Source organism: Mus pahari, chromosome 14 (assembly GCF_900095145.1).
Source record: "Mus pahari chromosome 14, PAHARI_EIJ_v1.1, whole genome shotgun sequence".
Classification (NCBI taxonomy): domain Eukaryota; kingdom Metazoa; phylum Chordata; class Mammalia; order Rodentia; family Muridae; genus Mus; species Mus pahari.
This window is the reverse complement of record NC_034603.1, coordinates 18,504,895-18,531,538: the sequence shown is the minus strand read 5'-3', so window position 1 is coordinate 18,531,538 and position 26,644 is coordinate 18,504,895. Positions and strand designations below refer to the sequence as shown.

Here is a 26,644-nt window from a genome sequence, read left to right as displayed (position 1 = left end):
GGAGATTGAACCCAGGGCTTTGATGTGCTAAGCAAAGACTCTACAGTGAGCTGTAGCACCAGCCCTGTAATCTATGTTTTGAAGCAAATTCCCAACAATATCACAACTGAGGCCTGGGGGCTGGAGAGGCAGCTCAGCAGTTTAGCTGCTCTTCCAAAGAATCCAAGTTCAATTCCAGCACTCACATGGTTCTTTACAGCTACTTTTCCAGATCCGTGTGATCTGATGCCCTCTTGTGGCTCCTATGGGCACTGCATGCTTGTGAAGCACAGACATACATACAGGCAAACATTCATACTCAGGGTATGGTGCATGCCTTTAATCTGTGAGTTCCAGGCCAGCCTGGTCTACAAACTGAATTCTAGGACAGCCAGGGAGGGCTCCATTACACAGAGAAATCTTGTCTTGAAAAATATAAATAAATAAATAAATAAATAAAGTAAATAAAGAAGGTTGAAAAGAGAATCAGACATGGTGCAGAAGCAGGAGGATTAAGGCCAGCCTAGGCTACAAAGCAAGACCGTGTATCAAAAACAAAACAAAAGAACATGTACTGTTAGCTGGGCCTGGTGGCGCAGGCCTTTAATCCCAGCACTCGGGAGGCAGAGGCAGGCGGATTTCTGAGTTTGAGGCCAGCCTGGTCTACAAAGTGAGTTCCAGGANGGATTTCTGAGTTTGAGGCCAGCCTGGTCTACAAAGTGAGTTCCAGGACAGCCAGAGCTATACAGAGAAACCCTGTCTGGAAAAACCAAAAAAAAAAAAAAAAAAAAAAAAAGAACATGTACTGTTCTTGTAGCCTGGGTTTGGTTTGTAGCTCCCATACCAGGCAGCTCACAAGCACCTATGACTCCAGCTTCAGGCAATCCAACATATTCATGTTCACACATAAATAGAAATTTAAAAAAAAAATCTTAAAAATAAAATAAGGAAAATCCAAGGGGAAAAAAGTTGGCAAGATGGCACAGTGGATAAGGATATGTTGCCAAGTTTGACAACCTGAGTTCAGTTTCCAGGGCCCACATAGTGGAAAAGAACTCTTGGATTCCTTCCCCCAAGTTGTCCACACACATGCCTTGCTATATGCACACACAATCACACAAACACATAAACAAATGTAAAACACATTTTTTTTTTTAAGGAAAAAAGGAGGCAGACATGGTGGTACATAATTTAATTCCAGTACCCAGGAGGCAGAGGCAGATGGATCTCTTGAGTTTGAGGCCAGTCTGGTCTACAGAGGAAGTTCTAGTACAGCTAGGGCTACACAGAGAAACCCTATCTCAAAAAACTGGGGTGGGGGGGTTTTGAATGACCAGTGCAAAAGTCCCAATATCAGAATAATAGAAATTACAGTAGAAAAAATAGGAAAAAAAATAGGAAATTACCTACATAACTTAATTTTGACAGCTGCAGGGAATGTCATTAAAAGGTATGCCTGGGCCCAGCACTTAGGTTAGTGAAACAGACCCACGTCAGTCATACCGTCTCAAACTTCTGGAAAGAGGGTCCCTTGTGACCCACACCAGCAGTAGAAAACAGGAAGACAGCTGAACAGAGCTTGAGAGTCCTGGGGGGGGGGGAATCTAGGGCAATGGTGAGTGAGGAAGTCTGAGCTGGGCATGTGGGAGGAGCTGAACTCGCTTCCCCAGCACACAGTCCATGCTGGGTGAGTGTGGGGGCTCACTGTGGTCACCACACTCTGGAGCAGAGACAGATGGGCAAGTGCACTTTGCTGGACTTGTCAGAGTACTGAAGTCAGGAGTCACCTGAGAGACCCTGGCTCAGTGGATAAGGTGGCCAGTGATTGAGAAAGGTACCTGAATTCAGCCTCAGGCCTCTACACACACACATCCCACTCCCATACACACATGCTGCATGTATGTGGGTCAGAAGGCACTTCCAGGGTTCTGGGGAATAACCTCAGGTTGTTAGACTTGGAAGCAGGCATATTTACTCACTGAATCATCTAGCTGCCCCTCCCTCGGTTTTAAATAAGAGCTTTAGTGTGATAGTATTCACATGCTGCCTCATTCTCCCGTTTTAGATACCTAGTTCAGTGGGCATGTTAGTATATTCATAGAGTTGAGCAGTTGTCTGTCACTTACAGAACATTTTCATAGTAAAATGCTACATCTCCTTCAGCTCTTCCTCACTTCTACAGCCCTTCTCCTCCATCATTCCTTCCTTCTCCTTTCAGTCCTCCCCCCTCCTCTTCAGTCCCTGGCAACCAGTTACTCTGTCTACTTTTCAAACTGAGTTTGAGAAAGAATAACTCTCCATGCTCACCCTTTAAGCCTCCTCACTTGGTAACTTGTGCTTAGGGAATTTCACCAGGGACCCTCTAATCGCTGGTCTACTGCTCATGTGCAGTGCTTACCTTTCTGTTGTATTTGACCTGCCTTTCTCCTTTATGCTGTTTTCTTCACCTGTCTGTCCTCTTGCTTGCTTCCCTTTTCCTGATTGATAAGGTGTGCTATTAATGTTCCAGCCACATGTCTTGCTGATGTCTCTCTCCACAGCACATGTAGTCAGTATTACTCACTGTTCCTAGATATGACGTGGGAATCCCACAGCCATTTCTTCATGGCTGAGATGAAACTCACCTCGTTCCTCATCGAGGAGTAAGAAGATGATAAAAAGCATTTGAACTTGCTAGAAAGCCCCACTTCTTCCTTTTAAGTAAACTAAACCCTCCAAGGTGTCTTCAGCCTAACTAAAATGTTTCCTTCCCCACTCATAAGGCCTCTCAGCTTTCAGACATTGTTACATGAAGATCTGAGAATGTGTCTCTGTTGGTGGAGTCACCCTCAGCTAAAAGAACTTCAAGGCCAGCCTGGGCTACATGAGCTAGCTTAAAAGAGAAAGGGGGGGAGAGACTGCTGGACAGAGTGGCCTTTCCATACTGCTGTTGTAGTTTCCTCTTAATCTAAAATGATCTCACAGTAAACACTTAGGGACAATGGAGGCAAGCAGTACCAGTGCGGTCAATAAACCTGTTCTCTTCTAAAAGAACAATGTGGGCTGGAGAGATGGCTCAGTGGTTAAGGGCACTGACAGCTCTTCCAGGGGTCCTGAGTTCAATTCCCAGCAAGCACATGGTGGCTCACAACCATCTGTAATGGGATTGGACGCCCTCTTCTGATGTGTCTGAAGACAGCTACAGTGTACTCACATACATGAAACAAATAAATCTTTTTTAAAAAGAAAAGAAAAGAATGCAGTGTGCATTTGCAGCATGCCTATGGTCCCAGCCTTCGGGACAGCATGGCAGGACAGTCAAAAGTTCAAGACCCGACCCACAATAACACTCCAAAAAGTTCTTAGGCACCAAACTGTAAGGTCTTCTGGAGGGACCTTGCCATCCTCAGAATGTCCCTGACAAGTGGAAGGGACCTCCAGAGGCCTCAGGTACTCCCTAATGGGCAACTAAGTTTGCACCCTAATGGGCAACTGTTTTAAACTACAGGCAAATGACATAAAAGAGGTAAAATCCTAACAACAGGGTATGTTATAGGCAGTTCTGTTGTATTTCTTTTTCACATCTTGTTTGTTTTGAGGGTTCCTGTGGGTAGCCCAGGTTGTCCTGGAACTTACTCTATAGAACTAACTCAAGACTGGCCTCCAACTCAGAAATAATGCCTGCCTCTGCCTCCTGAGTATTGGAATTAAAAAGATGTGCAGCAGTACTGCCCAGCTCCTTATATATCTCTTAAAAAGAACTGAGCCTGGCGTGGTGGCGCACACCTTTAATCCCAGCACTCTGGAGGCAGAGGCAGGTGGATTTCTGAGTTCGAGGACAGCCTGGTCTACAGAGTGAGTTCCAGGACAGCCAGGGCTATACAAAGAAACCCTGTCTCGAACCCGTCCCCTCCCCCCAAAAAGAACTGCTATGGGCCTATGTGGGCTTGTTTTTCTACTGATAACACCTGGAGGGCTCTTCCCCGTTCTTTGCTGAGGGGAACATTTGTATGATCTGAAACTGTGTTGCATGCTATTTTCCCACTGGGATTTCATCTGCAAGATTGGGCTGAAGGATCTAAAGCAGACTCCAGTATTTACAAGGATCCTTCCCAAGATAGCCAAACACTGAAAGCCATAGAAAATATGAGATTTACTGAATTTTACTGGCTGTAACATGGGAACAATGGGTGTAATGTCCTAGGGGTTTTTGAATATTCAGTGGGATCCCAGATTAAGAAACTCAAACAGGGACTGAAAAGATGGGTCAGTGGTTAAGAGCACTGACTGCTGTTCCAGAGATCCTGAGTTCAATTCCCAGCAATGGCTTACAACCATCTGTAATAGGATTGGATGCCATTTTCTGGTATGTCTGAAGACAGTGACAGAGTGGCAAGGTACACTTTGTAAATAATGAGTTTTCCCAACAAAAACAGCAGTGAAGCCTCTGAGTGGATATATGCAGAATAGAGCTGTGGGGAAAGGAAGCTGAGGTCACTAGGAGGTCTAGCGAGGTGTGGGTATTTGCCTACAACCCTAGCATTTTGTAGGCTAAGAAAGAAGGATTATGAGTCTAGGTCAGTCTGAATATATAATGAGTTGTAGTAAGGGACAGAGCCAAACCTGAGATTTTCTTTTTGTTTTATCCTGTGCTCTGGAAGAGTTCCAGGGAGCCACAGCCTTGGTGCAGCTATGGTGTGGCCGGAAAGACAAAACTCAAGGACAAGCAGAGCCAAAGCTTGGTGCTGTGAAGACCCAAGAGCAAGCAGGAGCCACAGAAGGGCACAAGAAAAGGAGTGATCACACATTGCTTTGCTATGGGGGCAGGCGACTCTGGCTTCTGTTTGTGGAACTGGCTGGCTAGTACTGACATCCTCCAAAATCGGTATAAGGAGTGGGGGACACTGCCTAGGACTAGATTGCATCCGAAGGCATCTGTGTGCCCTCAGGCAGGCGTGCAGATGGATAGCGAGAGAAGCAGGAGTCTGCAGAGGTGGGTGAGCACCTGGGTACAGCACATTCTGTCCCCTGTGTGCTCCTCACTGTCCCAGGACAGGGCCTATGTGGGAGTTTGCTCTTAGGTGCCTGGTACTCATTCACATGAAGTGAACAAGACTGGTGTGCAGACGATGGGGCATGACGGTTGAGTCACTCTGAAAGGAGAAGAGAGAAAAGTTGCTCTGGGCAAAGAGAAGAATGAGTGCCAGAGCCCTGTGGCAGGAATGCGCCTGCACACTCGCAGACTTGCAAGGCTCATGGGGTGTGCTGTGGGAGCAGGACAGGTGGTGGAGTGTAGCTTCTGAAGTAGCAGTTCAGCCATTGGCCGTCGGACTTGTTTTGGGCGTGGTGTTCAGCTGTTGGAGCATGAGGAAGAGGGGAGATGTGATCTACTGTATGATTGTGTAGTGGGATGGAGGAGAAAACTATACTGCTTCATCCAAGGACAGGGGTCAGAAGAGACAGCTTAGAGGCCAAAAAGAAGGAACTGGGAAGGTGGCGGTGGTGGCACAGGCCTTTAATCCTAGAGGGTTCCAGAACAGCTAGAGCTACACAGAGACAAAAAGTAACCTTATCTCAAAAAAAAAAAAAAAGAGGAAGAGGAGGCGGCAGCTGCAGCAGGGGTGGAGAGCCGATGCTAAAACGAGACCATGGACAGGTATGTGAGGCACTTTGAAGAGAGGCTAATACATAGACTTATTAGCTGGCATATGGTGTGGGGCACAGATGACAGAGGAAACGGAAGAACTCAAAGTTTGGTCCACATCCAGAGTAGGATGGATGGAAGCCACCTTACAGTGGGTGATATGTGGCTGGGGAGGACAAGAGTGGCAAAGGGGAGGAAGGAGGAGCAACAGCAGGAAGAAATGGTGGTTGCTGGGCGTGGTGGCACACACCTTTAAACCCAGCACTCGGGAGACAGAGGCAGGCGGATTTCTGAGTTCGAGGCCAGCCTGGTCTACAGAGTAAGTTCCAGGACAGCCAGGGCTACACAGAGAAACCGTCTTGAAAAAAAAAACAAAAAAGAAATGGTGCCCACTAATGTAAGGGACTGCTAACATCTTGGCCAGGTACAGTGTGTGTGCACTTGTAGTCTCAGAACTCAGGAGCTCACATACCAGATGTATAACCAGTGAGATGCTAGAACAAATCCAGATGTATAACCAGTGAGACGCTAGAACAAATCCAGATGTATAAGCAGTGAGACCCCAGAACAAATCCCAGGCTGCTGGGAACAGCGATTTTAAGTGTTACTCTTCCCGAGAGCCCGGGTTCAGTTCCCAGCACTTACGTGATAGCATATAAGCCTCTGTAACTCTAGCGTCAGTGGACTAGACACCCTCTCCTGGCCTCTGTGAGCACCAGGCACAAACACAGTGCTGTTACATGCATGCACATAAAATCAAAGTAATCTGTAAAATCTTAGCAGTAGCTCGGAAGAGACCTTGTAAAGAATGATGGGGTGCTGCCCACAAGCCAGGATGCTGATTTTTGTCTGTAAGGTATGAATGACTGTAGCTTCAGAGCTGTGCCGATATCCTGGAGACCTCCTCCTAGAGTGGAATTTGGTGGGTGGCATCAGGACTCTCTGGCCTTCCAGTAGGAGAGCTGGCCCATGTGGGGTGGGAGTCAGGACTAAGGATGCCATTATAGAGACACTAGATAGTCTGCAGACCACAGCTACCCAATTACATCATCCCATTGAACTAGACCATTCTAGAATTCTCTGTACCTCTAAGCTCAGCATATGCTCATATAGATGGAGTCTGGGCTTGTATTACTGTACAATATTCACATAACTTTACTATAGCAGTGGTGGGATGGAACATACACTATCACAGACTGTAGGTGAGCACCTTGTTTCTGTGTCCTATCTCCATCCCGATATGTGACTTTTCTTCAACCTGTTTAGGTTGTCTTCTCATCTTCCTTGTGGATGTCTGGAGACTCGGTGCCCAGACTTCCCCCACTTCTCCTTCCCCTGCAGGGACTTTGCACATACTGAACACTCCTGCAAGTGTCCAGTGCTTGTGAATCAGCCAGGGCTACCACATCCTACAGTACCCCACCCCAGCCTACATCATTCCAGTGTAATCTTTGCCTAGTTGATGATGTGGCCAAGCAATTCTGTTGGCGGAAGCACTGTTAGAAAAGTAAGCTGTTCTTTTTGTCTGCAGCTGTTTGCATGTGGCTACTCTAGAGGGATTCTGTTCTAATCTGAGGCAGGTGACTGGCTTATAAATGACTTGACACCTTTGGTGTCCACCTTCACTGGAAAGACAGGAAAGTGACCAGCCAGATGTCACTTGGAGCAAAAGATGATGATGGGAAGATAGAAAGCTGCGTGTGGTTGTGAACCACCGTGTGTGTGCTGTGGACTGAACCCAGGTCCTCTAGAATAGCAGCCTCTTGTGCACTGAGCCATCTCTCCAGCCCCCAAGGGCTTGTTCTTAAATTGGATTCTTGGATCGAGATTAAGTTGCTTACTCTGCCCCACAGTTCCCTTTCTTAGACAAACTATGTAGCCATATGTGGGTTTAAAGGAATGCCAGCTGGCAAGAGGGGTAGAACTCTGAGCCATCAGCCTTAATAATCAAGCCCCTCATGAGGGGCTAGAGTGATGGCTCAGCAGTGGAGAGTGCTCACTGCTCTTCAAGGACTCAGGTTCTATTCCCAGCACTCACATGGCAGCTCAAAACTGACGAGAGGGGCTGGAGAGATGGCTCAGCAGTTAAGAGCACTGACCTTTCAGAGGTCCAGAGTTCAAATCCCAGCAACCACATGGTGGCTCACAACATCCATAATGAGATCTGATGCCCTCTTCTGGGGTATCTGAAGACAGCTGCAGTGTATTTACATAAAATAAATTAATTAATTTAAAAAAAACTGACTAGAACTCTGGTCCAAGGGGAATCCAGTGCCCTCTTGTGGCCTCTGTAGGCACTGCACACATGTGATGCATAGACAAGCAAGCAGGCCAAACACCCAAACAATTAAAATGGATAAAGGAAAATGCTGGTAAGGTGGAAAGAAGGATGGCAGCAGTTGAGACTGAGCGGTGAAGGAAACTGTCCTCGGTGACCAGAGCACAGGCTGCTGCTGAGACGCAAACTCAGATTAGAGCCTGCACTGCTTCCCAATCAGTAGTCCTTTCCTGCAGCCAGATGGATGGGCATGGAAATCTGCACTGCTCTGACTCCTCTGAAAACCGAACACTAAAACTGTTATTAGGAACACTTTCTCTGATAGATAAATACATACATACATACATACATACAGAGTCTTAAGGGACTGGAAAGATGGATCAGAGGTTAAGACCACTGGTCACTCTTCCACTCTTCCAAAGGTCCAGAGTTCAGTTCCCAGCAACCACATGGTGGTTCATAACCGTCTATAATGGAATCTGGCGCCCTCTTCTGGTGTGCAGGCAAACATTCAGGCAGAACACTGTATACATACATAAATAAATCTTAAAAGAAAAGAAGAAGAGAGTCTCACTCCATAGTTGAGGTTGGCTTTGAACCCTAAAGACTTAACTCAGCCTACTAAGTACTGGGGTCACAAGCATACACCACACACAGCACCAGGCTGGGACATTTTTGATATCACACTTCATGTGCTCAGAAGTAGTGGGAGGTGGATTCGGTACTGGGGGGTGAGGGGTAAGGATAACTTAGTAAATGTGAGCATAGGGAAGGAGGGGCTTAGAGCTGAAGGCCAGGTCTGGGAGGGAGGGAGGGAGCCACACTCTGGCCATTCTCATCATGGAATTCCCACCCCCAACTCTTAGGGAGCTTATTCTGTGGCATGCGTGGGACATTTGCCTTATTCTAGAGCAATGTCCAGTTTGCTCTGTGCTCTCAGGAGACTGGAAGGCATTAAGTGCAATGACTTTGCCTTTATAGTCAGTCCTCACAGCACTCAAATCCAAGTAAACTTTTGGGGAGGGGGGGTGGCGGGTTTCAAGACAGGGTTTCTCTGTGTAGCCCTGGCTGTCCTGGAACTCACTCTGTAGACCAGGCTGGCCCTTTCTTCCAAGTGCTGGGATTAAAGGCATGCACCACCACTGCCTGGCCCAAGTAAACTCTTAGTAAGGCTAGCAGAGTAAAGCTAGTCACAAAGAAAATGAGGGTGCCAGAGCAGACATGATCGAGTCCAGTGACAGACTTTCTAGGAGTGGCAGTGTTTGTGAGGTTGCTAATGGGGCAACTAATCAGAAGCTCCTTAGGAGGTGCTGGGGTAACTGGTGAGATGGCTCAGTGGGTTAAGACTCACCCCCAAACCTGACCACCAAATTTCAGGCCATAGTGAAAGGGAGAACCATGGCCTGTATGCATGCCCCCCACACACACTGTGGTCTGTATGCATGCCCCCACACACACACTGTGGTCTGTATGCATGCCCCCCCCACACACACTGTGGTCTGTATGCATGCCCCCCACACACACTGTGGTCTGTATACATGCCCCCCCCACACTGTGGTCTGTATACATGCCCCCCACACACACATATACTGTGGTCTGTATGCATTCCCCCACACACACACACACACTGTGGTCTGTATGCATGCCCCCCATACACATCATGGTCTGTATACATGCCCCCCCCCCACTGTGGTCTGTATACATGCCCCACACACACACATATACTGTGGTCTGTATGCATTCCCCCCACACACACATACTGTGGTCTGTATGCATGCCCCCCCACACACACACTGTGGCCTGTATACATGCCCCACACATACACTGTGGTCTGTATGCATGCCCCCCCACACATACACACACTGTGGCCTGTATACATGCCCCACACATACACTGTGGTCTGTATGCATGTCCCCCCACACACACACTGTGGTCTGTATGCATGCCCCCCACACACACACACTGTGGTCTGTATGCATACCTCCCCCACAATGTGGCCTGTATACATGCCCCCCCCACAGACACAATGTGGCCTGTATACATGCCCCCCCCACAGACACACTGTGGCCTGTATACATACCCCCCCACACACATAATAAATAGATGTTAAGTAGGACAAGAGCTGAAAAATACAATCCAGCTCATGTGGTACATGCAGAAGCATACACCATGGAGGGAACATGTGGCTTTGATAAGGATAAGAAATGGGCAGTTAGGTGGACATAGGATTATTGTGGCCGACACTGCTACTACCTGAGGAAGAAAAACTGTAGTCAGCATTCTTGTCTTAGTCACTATTCTCTTGCTGTGAGGAGACACCATGACCAAGGCAAAAGAAAGCATTCAGTTGGGGCTTACTTACAGATTCAGAGGGTTAGTCTAGGACCATCATGGGAAGTGATATGGTGGCAGACATGGTGCTGCAGCAGTACCCAAGGGTTCACATATGATCCACAGATTTCACATAGAGAAAGAGCAAGACTGTTCCCACTGTGGGGTTTTGAAACCACAGAGGTTCAAATGTCTTACCTCCTCCACTGAGGCTCCTAATCGTCCCCAAACAGTTCCATTAAGTGGACTAATACAGAAGCCTATGGGGCCATTCTCATTCAAGCCAGCGCTGCTCTGGTTGGAAGTTATAGGGTCCGTGCTAAATCAGCCTAAGCACAAGGGAAATGGATGGGTTAGGGGTGGGAAGTCAGGGGAGGGCAGGGGGCTGGAGGTGGCAGCTGAAGACATTGGCGGGTCTTAGGTATAACAAGAGACAGGATTCCCTGCACACCCTCAAACTAGATGACAACAGCCATCATCAAGCTTGTGTCCTGCCAAAGCCCTGTGCAATGCTCACCTTTCCATAGCAATTCAGATGTCCAGTTCTGACTGGCCAGGCCAGACCTAGTGACAGAGGCAGTGCTGCACGGGGAAGCAGAGGGCAGGGAGGTGTGCAGGGAGCAATCAAGGTCCTGCTTGAGTCACTGTTGGGAACAAAGGGACCTAAGACAAGGCACAACTCCTAAGTCTGTGTTCCAATGTTTTCCAGCATCTTCATGATACAGTGAAGAGGAGTCTTGACAGTGCTGCCTCCCCTCAGAATGGCGATCAACCAAATGGCTATGGAGACTTGTTTCCTGGGCATAAGAAGTCACGCCGGGAGGCCCCTCTGGGGGTCAGTGTGTCTGCTAATGGGCTTCCTCCTGCCTCACCCCTGGGCCAGCCCGAGAAGCCTGCTGGGGGAGACACCCTGCAGACTGCTGGGAAGCACTCCCTGGGGCTCGATCCCATCAATAAGAAGTGTCTGGCAGACTCTGGCATCCACCTGAATGGAGGCAGCAACTCCAGTGAGCCGTTTCCTCTAAGCCTGAGTAAAGAACTCAAGCAGGAGCCAGTGGACGACCTGCCATGCATGATCTCGGGGGCTGGAGGCTCCGTAGCTCAGAGCAACCTCATGCCTGACCTCAACCTTAACGAGCAGGAGTGGAAGGAGCTCATCGAAGAGCTCAACAGGTCAGTGCCCGACGAAGACATGAAGGACCTGTTTACTGAGGACTTTGAGGAGAAGAAGGATCCAGAGCCTCCTGGCTCTGCCACACAAACCCCCCTGGCCCAGGACATTAATATTAAGACTGAGTTCTCTCCAGCAGCTTTTGAGCAGGAACAGTTAGGTTCTCCACAAGTAAGGGCTGGGTCTGCAGGCCAGACCTTCCTAGGACCCTCATCTGCCCCTGTGGGCACAGATTCTCCAAGCCTTGGGAGCTCTCAGACTCTGTTTCACACAACTAGTCAACCTGGGGTGGATAATTCCAGTCCAAACCTGATGCCGGCATCAGCCCAGGCTCAAAGTGCACAGAGAGCCCTCACGAGTGTGGTATTACCTAGCCAGGGCCCAGGCGGGGCCTCGGAGCTGTCCTCTGCTCACCAGCTCCAGCAGATAGCTGCCAAGCAGAAGCGAGAGCAGATGCTGCAGAATCCCCAGCAAGCTGCCCCAGCGCCCGGCCCAGGCCAGCTGGCCACATGGCAGCAGGCAGGGCCCTCCCACAGTCCCTTAGATGTTCCTTATCCCATGGAGAAGCCTGCCAGCCCTTCAGGCTACAAGCAAGACTTTACCAACTCAAAACTGCTCATGATGCCCGGTGTGAACAAGAGTTCTCCCCGGCCGGGAGGCCCCTACCTCCAACCTAGCCACTCCAGCCTGCTGAGTCACCCCGTGAATAACCAAGGGTCTGTGCTAGACTACGGCAACACAAAACCCCTTTCTCACTACAAAGCAGACTGTGGCCAAGGCGGTCCTGGGTCTGGCCAGAACAAACCAGCTTTGATGGCATATCTTCCCCAGCAGCTGCCCCATCTGAGCAATGAGCAGAACTCCTTGTTTCTGATGAAACCAAAGTCAGGGAACATGCCCTTCCGGTCATTGGTTCCACCTGGCCAGGTGAGTAGGACCTTAACTTTCCATCACTCTGCCACGGCACTAGTGAAGGCACAAGGTGAACTAGAAGTCAGCATGCAAGAGACAGTGGGAGCGGCTGCCTTCATCCTTTGAAGTGGAAAATGTAAAACACAGGGCAGGACTGATGTTCGTGTTTTGAGGCACAGTTCATTTGTCCCTGACTGGCTATGGAGCCACGCTGCTCTTGAACCCAATTCCCCGTGCCTCTGCCTCCCAAGTGTTGAGATTACAGATGACTGGAACTGATCCTTAATAAAAACAGAGTAAAATTCCTTAGTGTATCTAGGCAGTGGTGGTGAAACCTTTAATCCCAGCACTTGGGAGGCAGAAGTAGAGGATCTTTTGCAATTTGAGGCCAGGCTGGTCTACAAAGCAAGTTCCAGGACAGCCAGGGCTGCACAGAGAAACCTTGTCTAGAAAGAAAAAATTCCTTAGTATAAATTAGACTTTAACTACCCAAACATTTGAGAAATCACCTAGTTTAGTATAGTTGTCTCTTTCATGTCAAACAACTACATAAGTCCTTGTCAAAAAAATAAATAAAAATAAGGGGCTGGAGAGGTGGCTCAGCCATTAAGACTGGCTGTTCTAGAAGTCCTGGGTTCAGTTCCCAGCAACCATATGGTAGTTCACAACCATCTGTAACAGAACCTGATTCTCTCTTCTGGTGTGCATGAAGACAGAGCACTCATATAATTAAATAAATAAATCATTCTCGCGTGTGTGTGTGTGTGTGTGTGTGTGTGTGTGCGTGTGCGTGTGCGTGTGTGTGTGTGCGTGTATGTAGAGAGAGGCAGAATGTATTTATGTGTGTTTTAGATAGACAGACAACCTGATGTGGCAGTACATACCTTAAATCCTGCATTCTCTGAGGAGTCAGAGGCAAGGGGAATCTCTGAGTTCAAGACCAGCCTTGTCTATATAATGAGACCCTGTCACAAAACAACAAACCAGTTGTGGTTCACAGTAATCCTAGCACAGGGAAGCTGAGGCAAGATTGTCGAAAGTTTGAGGCCAGCCTGGACTACAGTGTGAGGCTTTGCTTGTTTTGTTTTGGAGAAAAAGAAATGAGGGGGTGGGGATGGATGTATTAAGTTCCACGGCTTAATCGTGAACTCAAGAAGGGCAGAGTATGGAGCTGGTGGACAATGTGCTCAGAACGTGCTCCTAAGACAGGCCAGCCTGTCTAACCACACTGAGCAGTTCTGGGGTCACGAGATCCTTTCTCACAAAATGAGGTGAAACAATTAAGAAAGTCACTTGATGCTGACCACTGGTGCACAAAGAAACATTAAAAAAACGTTAAAATCTAAACACTATAAAGTACCTGTGTCTTCCCAGAGAAATGCATACAGACAAGTGAGCACAAAAACAGTTTCAGCTCTCTGGAGGCAGCCATCAGCCAAGTCTACACTCTAACAACACAGCATTATTTTGCTTTTTTTTTTTTTTTTTTTTTTTTTTGGTTGGAGGTTAGGATATTTGTAGGATATTATTGTTTTTTGGCTTTTAAAAAAGAATTTATTTTTATTTTATGTACATTGGTGTTTTGCTTACATAAGGGTGTCAAAGATTGGCGTTACGGATAGTTGTGAGCTACCATGTGGGTGCTGGGAATTGAACCCTGCTCCTGGAAGAGCAGTCAGTCTCTTAACCACTGAGCCATTTCTCCAGCCCTATTGTTTTCTTTTTAATGAGGCTTTTTATAGGTTATAGGTTGGTTGGCTTGGAGTTTGGGGGAAGGAGTGTTGTTTGCTATTTTGAGTTAGGGTCTCATTATGTATCCCTGACTGATCTGGAACGCACAGAGTTCCACTTGCCTCTGCCTCCCAAGTGCTAAAACTTAAAGATGCCTCCATACACATGAGGGACATTTCATGTCCAAACTATAAAATCAGGGAAGCGCAGAGGCTTGGAGTTACAAAAGAGAACAAGACGGCTTACCTGGCCTGATCAGGGTTGGACCCATACTACCTGACTTGTATCCCTTCATCTCTGTTGACAGGAGCAGAACCCTTCCAGTGTCCCTGTACCCGCCCCAGCTGCCAGTGTGGGAACCCAGCCTAGTGTGTCTGTGGCCAGCACTCACAGCAGCTCCCCATACCTCAGCAGCCAGCAGCAGGCAGCTGTGATGAAACAGCACCAGCTGCTCCTGGACCAGCAGAAGCAGAGGGAGCAGCAGCAGCAGCAGCTGCAGCAGCAGCAGCAGTTCCTGCAGAGGCAGCACCTCCTGGCTGAGCAGGTAACAGGCACCATTTGAGCTTGTTTGCTCTCAGTGTCAGTGCCGTGTCCTTTAAAACCCCCTTTTCAGCCCAGCAATAGAAGCAGGTAAAGTGCTAACGTGCTGGTCAGCCTATGGCCTGCGTGCAATCCCTGAAACTCACACACACGTGAAGGGTGAGTCTACAGCACACCGTGGCACGCACACCTCAAGAGCAAGCATTCACGCACACATTCACACGTTGTTTGTTTGAAGAAGTTAGGACCAGCTAGACTGTTCGCAGCACTCCCACATCAGATGGTTCACAATTGCCTATAACTCCAGTTCCAGGAATCTAACCACCATTTCTTACCTCTGTGGACACCTCTAGACAAATGGTACACATAAACCCACACAAAAAAATATGTTTTTAAGAATATGACAGTCAGCCAGGCAGTGGTGGTGTACTCCTTTAATCCTAGCACTCGGGAGGCAGAGGCAGGCGGATTTCTGAATCTGAGGCCAGCCTGGTCGACAGAGTGAGTTCCAGGACAGCCAGAGCTGGAGAAACCCTGTCTCGAAAAAAAAAAAAAAAAAAAATGACAGTCATGGTGATGCACACCTTTAATCCCAGCACTTGAAGAGTTGAAGCAGGTAGATCTCTGAGTTTGAGGCCAGCCTGAGCTACATGGTGAGACACTATATCAAACAACAACAAAACCTTTAATATTAAATCTTAAAGAAGGGACTGGAGAGATGGCTCAGTGGTTAAGAGCACTGACTGCTCTTTCAGAGGTCCTGAATTCAATTCCAAGCAACCACATGGTGGCTCACAACCATCTGTAATGGGATCTGATGCCCTCTTCTGGTGTGTCTGAAGGCAGCTCATATACATACAATAAGTAATTTTTTATAGATAAATCTTAAAGGAAAAAAAAGGCTAATGAGGTAGCTTAAGAAGTCCTTGTGTGCAGGTGTGGTGACCTAAGTGTGTGTGACTCAGAGTCCCACAAGGTGGCAGGAGAGGGCTGACTCCAGCAAGTTGCTCTCTGAACTTCACACCATGGCACACATCTGTACACACACAAATAAATAAAAATGGCATAAAGTAGAGCTGCCCTTGAGGTCCTGAGATCACGATGCACATTTCCCTCACTGGGTTACCAGGCATAGTGCAGACCCCAGGCAACCATGAGAGCCTTTGAGAGGTTGAACCATGTCTTCTAATTAAGACAGGAGCCCTCACCTATAATCTTAGCTGTCAGGAAGCAGATGCAGGAGAATCATCCTCATGTTTAGCTACACAGTAAGTTTGAGGCCAGTCTGGGCTACAGAGTGATGTGGTATCTCAAAAGGAGGGAAGAGGCCAGGGAGGGGCTCACAAGTCGGAGGCCCTGAGTTCATAACTCTGGGACCCATGTAAAGCATGGTCCAAGTCTGTAACCCTACGTGGAAATGGGAAGCAGGGACAGATGCCCTTGATGCTCCTGGGTCAGCAAGCCTGGCTTCAGTACTGAACAAAAGAAACCCTGTGGCAGCACAAGGAAGAAAGCAGGACCACACCCAGAGTCCTCTGACACACACCAGTGCCACCCCAAACACTGCACCCATGAGCAGTCACTTGCCTTCCCTGCACTCACAGGTGCCTGTGAGCAAGTGACACGCTTGCTTGTGCACCTTGTGAGCAAGTGACAGGCTTGCTTGTGCACCTTGCGTTTCTCCTCATTGGTTTTGACTTCAGACTTAACACTGAGTTTTACTGTTTGTTTCTGTTCTTGGCACTTTGTAGGAGAAGCAACAGTTTCAGCGTCATCTGACCCGCCCACCCCCCCAGTACCAAGACCCAACACAAAGCACCTTCCCACAGCAGGTTGGACAGTTCACAGGTAAGGAGAGGTGAAGGTTGGGGGAAGGCAGCTCTGGGGAGGCCAGCTCATGGTGTGTGGTACTGATGGAATTCCTAACTTTACTTGCTTGCTGAAGCTGTGGTTAGGAGGAGAGGGCTAGATTTTCAGTTTCTTTGTGGCACAAGAAGGTCTCCAGGGTTGACCACAAGGATACTCAGGTAAATATCCATCTGAAACAGAATTATTACTGTTAGAGGGCATCTTATGTATAAGCCTTTGTTTTGTTGCTAAACAGGATTTTTCTATGTAATAGTCTTGTCTGTCCTGGAACTCATCTGTAGACCAGGCTGGCCTTGAATTCATCCTTCTGCCTCCGCCTCCTGAGAGCTGGGATTAAAGGCGTGCACCACCACGACCTGTTTTATGCATAAATCTTAATTAAAATAGTTCTCTGTATCCTTAGGAGAACAGCAAGCTGGGTGTGGTGGTGCATGCCTGTAATCCTAGCACTTGGGAAGTGGAGGCAGGAAAATCGAGTTCAAGGTCATCTTAAGCTTCTTAGTGAATCTGAAGGATCTTGTCTTTAAAAGAAAACCAACATTTCCAGATGGAAGGATGTATTCTAGTGCACCCTGGTGTCACAAAAAAGGGAGGAAGCACCTGAGCCTCAATGTCCCCTCTGAGCTGTAGAGATTGCAAGTCACATGTCAGGTGTATGCTGGCCTTGCCTTCCTTAGTGAACTCTCACTGTGAAGTGTCATAGAAACAGACCACAGCCAGATACGAGTCTAGGGGCGGTCTGGTGTACTGGCTAGGAATATGGAGCCATGGGAGCCTGTGCCTGGCCTGGGTTCTCAACTCCATCCATGCAGCATTGACATGGGCTGTTACCACAGGGAAGTGGTCCTTTTCAGCTCTCCCCTTTTCATCACAACTGTTACCTAAAAGTTATTTTTATTACGTCTCCCTTTGATGGGTGTTATGCACACATGTGCTACAAGTGCCTATGGAGGGCAGAGCTGTTGGATCCCTGTGGAGCTGGGGGTATGTGAGACACCTGTCACAGGTGCTAAAGACTAAACTTGGATCCTCTGCAAAGCTCGTGTGGTACATTTACACAATGGAGTACTACTCAGCTATTAAAAACAATGAATTTATGAAATTCTTGGGCAAAGCTCAGACCAGAACCAATAGGCAGCAAGCTCCAGCCATACATGGTGACAATCCCAGTGCTTGGGAGAGAGTGGCTGGAGAATCAGGAGGTCCAGATCAGTACACAGCTCTCTACAGTGAAACTGTGTCTCAAAAATAAAAGGAGGCCTGGAGAGGCCTCAGTCAATGAAGTGTTTGGAAGGAGGAGGACACAAATTGCCAGAGGCTGTGGGGCGTGTGTGTGTGCGTGTTTTCCCAGTACCACATAAACAGAAGTGGACAGATTCCTGAAGCCAGTCAGTCTGGCCTACTCAGTGAGCTTCAAGCCAGTGAGACCCTATCACAGAAAAGGACAGCTCCTGAGGGACTACGTTTAAGGGCGGCCTTTAGCCTCCACATGTATAGACCTCACACACACACACACACACACACAAGAAGGGCAGATGGTAAGTTTGCTGAGGATGAAGACTCGTGCGCAGTAAATACCTGGTAATTCCATGCTAGATTTCTGCCTCCCTCAACCACCTAACATTATAAACAACAGGAAGGAGAGATGTCTTCAGCTGTAGCCCTCCCTCTGCACCTTGCCTCATCGAGTCACTGGCAGCCACACCCCAGCAGAACTACGCTGTAGTCTCAGGCTTTACCATCCTGTTCTTGACATACCCCAGTCCCTGACCTGTCCCTTCACAGGTGTCCCTTTTCTCTGTTCTGAATGCCCTCTAAACTTTCATGTTGTCAAACCTGCATGTGGGGGCACATTTGTGTATGCCTCTGTGTGTATGTGTATTACATGTGTGTGTATTTGCATGGGTACAAACACGTGTATGTGCTTTGTGTACACGTGCTTCTGTGCTGCTGGTGACTGAAGTCAAGGCCTTGTGCATGCTCAGGAAGAGTTCTGCCTACTGAGCTTCTCCCTCAGCCCTACATTCAGTTCTCCACACTTCCCCAGATGGTAGGCACCAAGCCTTCAGAGCCGTGTAGTCCTAAAACCTGCTGCTCAAGCTGTGACCTTGTCACACCATGTGATGGCGTTGGCTTCCACAGACAGGTTCTGGGGCATTGGTCTTGAAATCCCTAGTCCCAGCTGAGAAAACTTTGTTGGCTACTTGGTAAAGAAATGGATGAGACAGCTGGCTTTCCCTCTAGATCTCCCTCCATTGTCTTGAGTACTGTTCCTGTTCCTGTGCCCATGATGTGTGAGGGCTCTGACTTTCATGCCCGTGGAAGAGGAGCTGCAGCTTGGGTCTCAGAGACAGTTGACCATGATAGTCAGGAATGGCAAGATAGTTCAACAGGTTAAGTCCGATGGCCTGAGTGTGATCCCTAAGTCCTGCCTGGTGTGGGGAGGGAGCTGTACTGGCTAGTTTATGACATTTGGGAAGAGGGAGATGCTCAATTGAGAAATGCCTCGGTAAGATTGGCCTATAGGCAAACCTGTGGGGCATTTCTTAACTAGTGATTAATGTGGGAGGGCCCAGCCCTTGTGGGTACTGCTACCCCTGGTCTGGTTGGTGGTCCTGGGAGTAAGAGCTGAGCAAGCCGTGGTAAACAGACGAGTAGGCAGCATCCTGCTATGGCCTCTGCTTCACTCCCTGCGTCTGGGTGTGGTGGTGCACACCTTTAACACTAGCGCTTGGGAGGCAGAGGCGGGCGGATTTCTATGAGCCGGAAGCCACCCTGGTCTGCTCAGTGAGTTGCAGGACAGCTAGAGTTACATAGCGAGAGCCCATCTCAGGTTTGGTCATGGTGTTTACCACAGCAGTAGAAACTCTTTTAACTAAGACAGGAACTAACCCCTGCCTGTTGTCCTCCGACTCCCTCACGCTTGTGGCACAGATGCACCTGCACCTATATGCACACACAAACAAACAAAAGTGAATGCTGACTTGACTGCTAGAACTTTCTTTCTTCTAGGACCTTCTGCTGCTGTGCCTGGGATGAACAACTTGGCTCCATCCAACTCCAGCTGTCCCCGAGTGTTCCCTCAGCCTGGGACTCTGATGTCCATGGGCCCTGGACATGCCCCTGTCTCCTCTCTCCCCTCCAGCTCAGGCCAGCAGGACCGTGGAGTGGCCCAGTTTACTGGGTCCCAGAGTTTGCCTCAGAACAGCCTTTATGGCATGGCATCTGGCCTAGCCCAGATAGTTGCCCAGCCCCCACCACAGGCCACCAGCACACATGCCCACATTCCACGACAGACCAACGTGGGCCAGAACACCTCCACCTCCGCTGCATATGGACAGAACTCTCTGGGGAGTGCCAGTCTTTCCCAGCAGCACAGTAAGGGAACCCTGCCTCCTGGTTTAACAAAGCCACAAGTCCCAAGGGTGTCAGCAGCCCTGGGAAGCCAGAATGCCTCGTGGCAGCATCAGGGAATGCCAAACCTGAGCAGTCAGACAGCTGGGAACAGCAGTGTGAGCCCCTTCACTGCAGCTCCCAGTTTCCACATACAGCAAGCCCACCTGAAACTAGCTGGCCAGCAGTTCTCCCAAGCCATACCCAGCAGGCCCATGGCGCCTCTGAGTTCAGCAGGTGCAGCAGGGCCCATGCTGCCCCCAGTGAGCACACAGCAGCGGAACAGTGCCCCTGCATCTGCACCTCCCCAGGCAACCCCGCAGCAGGGCTTGCCTGGCTTAAGCTCTTCGGGGCCGGAGCTGGGGGCCTTTGGCCAGAGCCCCACCTCCCAGATGAGCGGCCGGCCAGGGCTACACTGTGCTCAGGCTTACCCTGTGAGGACCATGGGCCAAGAGCTGCCCTTTGCCTACAGCGGGCAGCCAGGTAGCAGTGGTTTGTCCAGTGTGGCTGGACACACTGACCTGATTGACTCGCTGCTGAAGAACAGGACTTCTGAGGAGTGGATCAATGAATTGGATGATCTTTTAGGGTCACAGTAACGGAGACAACTGTGGTGGTTTCAGGGTTTAGTCATCTTAATATTTTTGTTCTCAGATTCAAGAAAGCAACTATTTTGGACCAAAAGCCCATGGCCCAGAGAATTGGGCCAGTAGAACCTAAGCCCCACCTGAGGCCAGCTCTTGTCAGTATCTGATGGCCCATTGGGCTGGCTCAGCACATTGGCATCGCTAACTAGGGTTGGGATAACAGGATAGAAGTTTGAAAGATAGCTTCCTACCCAGATGACCAAAAAGCCAGTGGAAACGAGCCCCTCCATACCAGGCTTGCCAAGAATATGTGCCGTGTTTTTACCTGAGATTTCCCCACTTGCCTCAAGGCTGGGAACAAACTTCTGTTGGAATTTTAAATAGGATTATTTGCATTTTATAGCATAGACATAATTTTTTTAATTTAAGATTTTTAAGCAGATTAGGACAGGTGGTGGTTGTATTGTAAGTGGCACTGGGAACCCAGGGTTTCCTCAGGAGACGAGGCCTTCTTTATTCCTCCTCTGTCAGCTTTCATGGTCACTGGAAATCACTGCCACAGTACAGGCTGTGACTGCAGATGCCAAAATGATCAGGATGCCACAGATGGTACATCTAGTGGTCCAGATAGGATCCCTCCTGAAAACTCCTCCTACTTCTTGGCTGCCACTCACTCTTGAGGACACTGGGCCCCCACGGAAACCCCTCCATGCCCTGGCATGGCTAAATGCTGAAGGTGGAGGTTCAGCATGACTCTGACAACCTGTATGTACACACAGAAGTGCCATTCAGTTTTACATACATCTTTCCTCCTCCACATCATCCCCATGACCCTTCTAACTCCTGGCCTCTTCCAGCCAAAACAAGAAACAGTGGCTGACTTCACTGCATTAGAAGAGAAAGAGTCAAACTCCTTAGGGAGTCTGAGCCTAGCACAGGCTTGGGGAAAGAAGGCTGCAGGCAGCCTGCCGTCTAGGCATCACTTTATTCTTTACCCTCCAGACTTCTGCTCCTCCCACAGCCGATGACTTGCACTTTTAAAGTGGTTTTATAACACTAACCCATCCTTGCTAAAGATTGAAGTAGATTCTCTATTGATGGACATGTCTGAGCAGAGAAACCATGGAATAGAATATGGTGCGTGGGCTGCTAACAGCCAAAAGGGAGCACTTGTCTTTATCACAAGCAAGATGATGAGCACAGAGTGAGACCTTTAACAGGATGGCGGAGGGAAAGGTGTTTGCTGAAGTGACTTCCGTGCACATTGGTCTGTAGAGAAACCACAGCTCCGCCCACTGTCCTGGGATCCTAGAACACTTCATCCAGTGTAAAGAACTGAGCCAAGGAAAACCAAGAGCAGCCTTTGCACTTGGAGGGTCAGAACGTGTGTGCACACTGCTGACTAGTTTGCACCGGCAGTGCCTTTCTCACTGAGGGCACCTGTGCCCTCAGGTCCTTGTCCCTCATAGCCATTTCTCCTGCCATGTCCCCCCCACACCCAGAAACTCAGTTCAGCTCTCAGAGAAGCAGGTGAATCATAAAGTCAGTGAAGATGCCACCCTCTGATTCTCCCACTATAGGGGGAAGAAAGGGAGTGACTTCAGCGGGTTCTCTACCAAAAATAGGGCTAAGGGCTGGAGATGGATCCCCGTTCTTCTTCCAGCCTCCTGCTACAGCTGCCCACCTCCTGCCTCCGTTGCCCAGGCCACACCAGCTGGCCCCAGCACTCTACCTTAGGCCCAGGCTGGCCACAGGCAGTGGGCAGCTCACTTGCTGCAGTGTCATAGCAATAAAATGTGATTCTTGGGGTCTGCCCAGAGCTGCCCATGGCTTTATTTATGAGTCTGGCTTTGAGGGGTTGGGAAGAGGTGACCCACTTCCTCTCTCCCATCTTCTCAGAGCCATGACTCAAGAAGAAAAGGGTGCTCAGACTCTCTTATACACATGTGCTTTGTGTAAATAAATGTTTACAATTTTATATTGAAGATGGAATAAGTGTTAGAGCGTCCAACTGTATATTTTTTACTTTTATAGATTTTAAAACTGATCCTTTATATGTGTTTGGAGCTATGATAAGTTTTATGGCAAGCAGTTGGTATTGTTAACTTTTTATGATCATCAAAAGTGCATAAAAGTCCTATTAATCCCCTTTTTCTGCTTCCCTTAGCTCTGGTATACACCAAAAAGAAATCTTTACTTTCCTTGTGTTATAAAAATAATAAAAATATTTTACTAGTATGGAAATCACAAGTGTGTTTGACTTTGGTGGGACATTTGACAGCTGTCAATTTCTCTGATTTAGCTTCGCTCTCTTCCTGCATGTCTTGTGGGGGCTCCCTTGCTGGTGGCAATGAAGGCAGAGAGCGCCACTGGCATGCTGCAAAAGAGGAGTCCTCTCACTGTGGTCAGACAAGGCAGATGGGCAACAGAACACATTCTAGGCCTCCAGGAATTCAAAGTGGGACTAGAGAGCTGGGGCCGATACAAAGCAATGGTGCACTGGAAAAATATGATTAGGAGCCCACTAGGACCCAGTATGAGATCGAAATGCTGTTTTGTTGTTTTGTGAAGTCCTGGAACTTGCTCTGTAGATAGACCAGGCTGGCCTTGAATGCCTCCCAAGAACACTGAGATTAAAAGTGTCTACTGTATTACACATACCGCCCCAAAGCCTTCTTTATACACAGTAAGAATGATCCTCCTACTTCAGCACTCCTCAGCGCTAAAATTACAGACACACACCACTATGCCCAGATGATAATCCCCTCTCATAATTAAATTATTTAGCCACAAGCATTTTGTTACAGGAATAAAAAATGAACTAGGAACTCATAGGCCTAGAAACAGGAACAAGAACACAAGACACTGCCCGTAGGAGCCCATCTGAATGACCATCATTGCTAGATTGGAGGGAGGGAGGGCTTAGAGGCATAGTAGCCCTCTGCTCTGATACAAAATTTGCCACCTTGGCAGAGACCCCAGCAAGTGGTAGCATCAGGCTTGGCTCCTGGAAGCTTTAAGAAAGCTACCATCCTTCCTGAGGAAGGTCACACTGCAGAAGTAACTGAGGTATAGAGAAAGGAAACATACACTAGAGATACAGTTACTGTGGGATGCTGTGCTCAGTCTGGATGGGCCCAAATTCACCAGCCAGGTAAACCCAGTAGGACTCGGAGCAGAGAGAAAAAGCACTCATGGGAAGCCAGCCTGGGCCTCTGTAAAGCTGTGGGTACCTCCTAGGACCAGCCTGCCAGTAGCAGAGGTGCTCTGATAGCAAGGAAGATTCTGGATCTTAGAGGAAAAGGGCCAGGAGGCAGCTCAAGAGCTCCCAGAAGCCAGACCAGTTCAATTTTCCTAAGTCCATGGGAGGGTGAGAGAGAAGAATCACCTCAGATTCTAGGTCAGCCTGGGCTACAGAGATCTTGTCTCAAAAACAAAAAGCAAACACAAGTACATTGGTGAACTCATCATCCTAAGTGTGCAGGCTGGAGGGGCAGCCTGCAGTTCCTGCCCTGTGCAGGTCTGGGAAGATGTCAACAGATGTGGGTGGGATACAGCCAGTTCCCATCTAAGATGCTCAGTTTGTGGCTGCTGTGCTTCTCCAGTGTGAATGCGATGTGCAGAGCAGAGGCTGCCTCAGGATCTGAACTTGGGTCTTTTCCCAGTCCACCCACACAGCGCTGCCTTCTCCCGATGCCAGGCGCTGATGCAAGTGCAGCTCACAGGTGCTGCAGCATCCACCGAGAGAGCTGCTGAGGTTTCGCATCTTTGCTGTCGCTGAGCTGGCTATGGGCATAATAAATACAGGTCATAGAATTAAAAAAAAAACCAAAATACTCAAAAAGGGACACGTGGAGTCTGACCAGTGCAGCACATACCTAGACTCTAGCACTCAAAAGGCTGAGGAGAGAGACTCGTGAGCAAGCCCAGGAGTTCAAGGTCAGTTAGAGAGACGGCACAAAGGAATGAAGAGAAGGAGGGAGGAAAGAAAAGGAAGAGTTTAAAAAGGAAACGTGGGGAGTGGGTAGTTGGCTCAGTGATAAAGATCACTGGCTGCTCTTTCAGAGAACCCGGCTTCAGTTCCCAGCACCCAAACAGCAGCTCACAACCCTCTGTAACTCCAGTTCTAGGGGATCCAACACATTCTTCTGACTGGTGACATCTGGCATACACGTGATGCACATACATGCATGGGAGCAAAACAAACAAACCTTAAGACAGAAGAGATGGCACTGGAGCAGTAACAGGAGTGAAGAGAGTCCCAGAGAGCTGAGGACAGACGGAACACTACTGACCTGGCACCATGGCAACCCTGGAAGAGCTACAGCTGCCACAGCCAGCTGCAAACACCATTACCACTACTATGAGAAACAAGGCCGACACCAGGTAGCCACCAGCTAACACCAGTTCCAGTCCCAAGCCCACCGTGGCAAGCAGCACTGGCCCACGTGTCCTGAAGTCTGCAGTGCCCCGTGACAGGGACCAAAGGTTATCTCCACAAGGTTTTATGAACACTAGAATGGTTTGAGGTAAGAAGTAGATATGAAGGCTACACATGATGGCACTCCCCTTTGATCCTAGCACTTAGAAGGCACAGGTAGGTGGATCTCTGCTAGTTCAGGCCAGCCTAGTCTACACAGTGAAATCCTGTCTCAAGAAGAACAAAACAGACAGTCCTGTGAAGTACCCCCAAAGTAAGGACTGGAAATGGGTTCAGAGGCAGCCAAAGTTACAAGCCCTCACGGAGGGACACTCCACAGCTGTACACACAGCAAAGACCATCCCTATTGCAGGGGAAGATTGCCACCATAATGTACGAAAACACTCTGCACAGACTAGTTTCCATCCCGTCTACCGGGAGAGTGATGGAGACTGCTAACAACCACAGGGCGGGACAGGAGGGTTAGGCAGTGAGATGGCGTGTATAAAGTTAAAGACCAGAATTCCGCAAAGACAGGCTAGAGAGGATGGCAGTGAAAGTGAAAGGCCCCCCCGACCAAGGTCAGCAGACAACTCAACCTCAGCACCCACAGATCCCAGGGAACCCCAAACCACAAAGGGCCAAGACAAAAGCCGCTGACCCCACCAGCTGAGAGTCCGACCCCCACCTCTGACCCCTGAGGCTGAGCAGGACAAGGCTGAGCAAAAGCTGGCCTAACACACACCTCAGCCATCATCTGATTTCGTGATCTAAGAAGAGATATGTGTGCAATCCCAGCTGTAAGCAATGAACAGAAGACTCGGGTGGAAAACCTTCAGTCCTTGCTTTTTGCCCCATGGACCAGATACGTGAGAACTACCTACATCTCTACACAACATGAGGGATTTATTATTTTTACCAAAGACATCTTATAGTGACAATATTGGAGTTTTGGTTTCATTAAAAAAAAAAAAACACGGAAATATTATAAGAATATGTTTTTGTTTCAATCCCAGGTGTAGGCTGAGGGGCTGCTTCAGACTGTTCAAGCCAGCCGACTGTGATTTGCCTCAGGCTCTAGCAGAGGCATGATTTTGCCAGCAGCAAATAATTTCTCCCACTGAATGGTGTTTGGAATTCTGGGGACTATTAGAGGGGATATAAATGCTAGGGTCCTGAGAGGCACGGTTGGTTGTTAAGTAGTTGTAGGCAAAGAAGAAACAAGGAAAAATTAGATATCCTGCCCCCAATCAGCAGAAAGTAGTCTAAGGATAGTGTTGCCCTCCTTCTGCTCTTATCTTTTTTTCCTCTCCTATCTATCGTTAGGGGGCTAAAAGGGTTGGAAAGAGGGTGGAGAAGAGGGGAAGAAAGAGGAACCCACCAAGTAAGCAAAGTCTTGCTACAACATCTCTTTTTGGTGATGATGGCCTATTGCTTTCCTGTTGCTGTGTTACACACCACGACCAACACATCGTGGAGAAGAAGGGGTTTACTTAATCTTATAACTCTCAAGTCATACTCCGTCAAACTGAGAGAAGTCGGGGCAGGAGCTCAAGGCAGGGACTGACTGAAGCAAAGGTCATGGAGGGACTCCACTCAATGGCTTGCACCCATGTTTAGTTGTCCAACCCACCCGGGACCACCTGCCCTGGGTGGCATGATATGCAGTGCGCTGGACCCTCTGACATCAATCTCTCATCAAGAAAATGCTCCATGCTGGGCGTGGTGGTGCACGCCTTTAATCCCAGCACTCGGGAGGCAGAGGCAGGCGGATTTCTGAGTTCGAGGCCAGCCTGGTCTACAGAGTGAG

General features: G+C 48.7%; 1 protein-coding gene across 1 annotated transcript in view; it reads left to right on the top strand.

Annotated features, from left to right (window-relative positions):
• Maml1 (mastermind like transcriptional coactivator 1) overlaps positions 1–22,646 on the top strand; it is a 36,493-nt gene extending 13,847 nt beyond the window's left edge. The window contains exons 2-5 of the mRNA XM_021213407.2: positions 10,921–12,309; positions 14,333–14,569; positions 16,317–16,413; positions 19,447–22,646. Coding sequence (XP_021069066.1) covers positions 10,921–12,309; positions 14,333–14,569; positions 16,317–16,413; positions 19,447–20,426 — 2,703 coding nt within the window. The 3' untranslated portion in view covers positions 20,427–22,646. The remainder of the gene's footprint in view (positions 1–10,920; positions 12,310–14,332; positions 14,570–16,316; positions 16,414–19,446) is intronic.
• Positions 22,647–26,644: the final 3,998 nt, after the last annotated feature.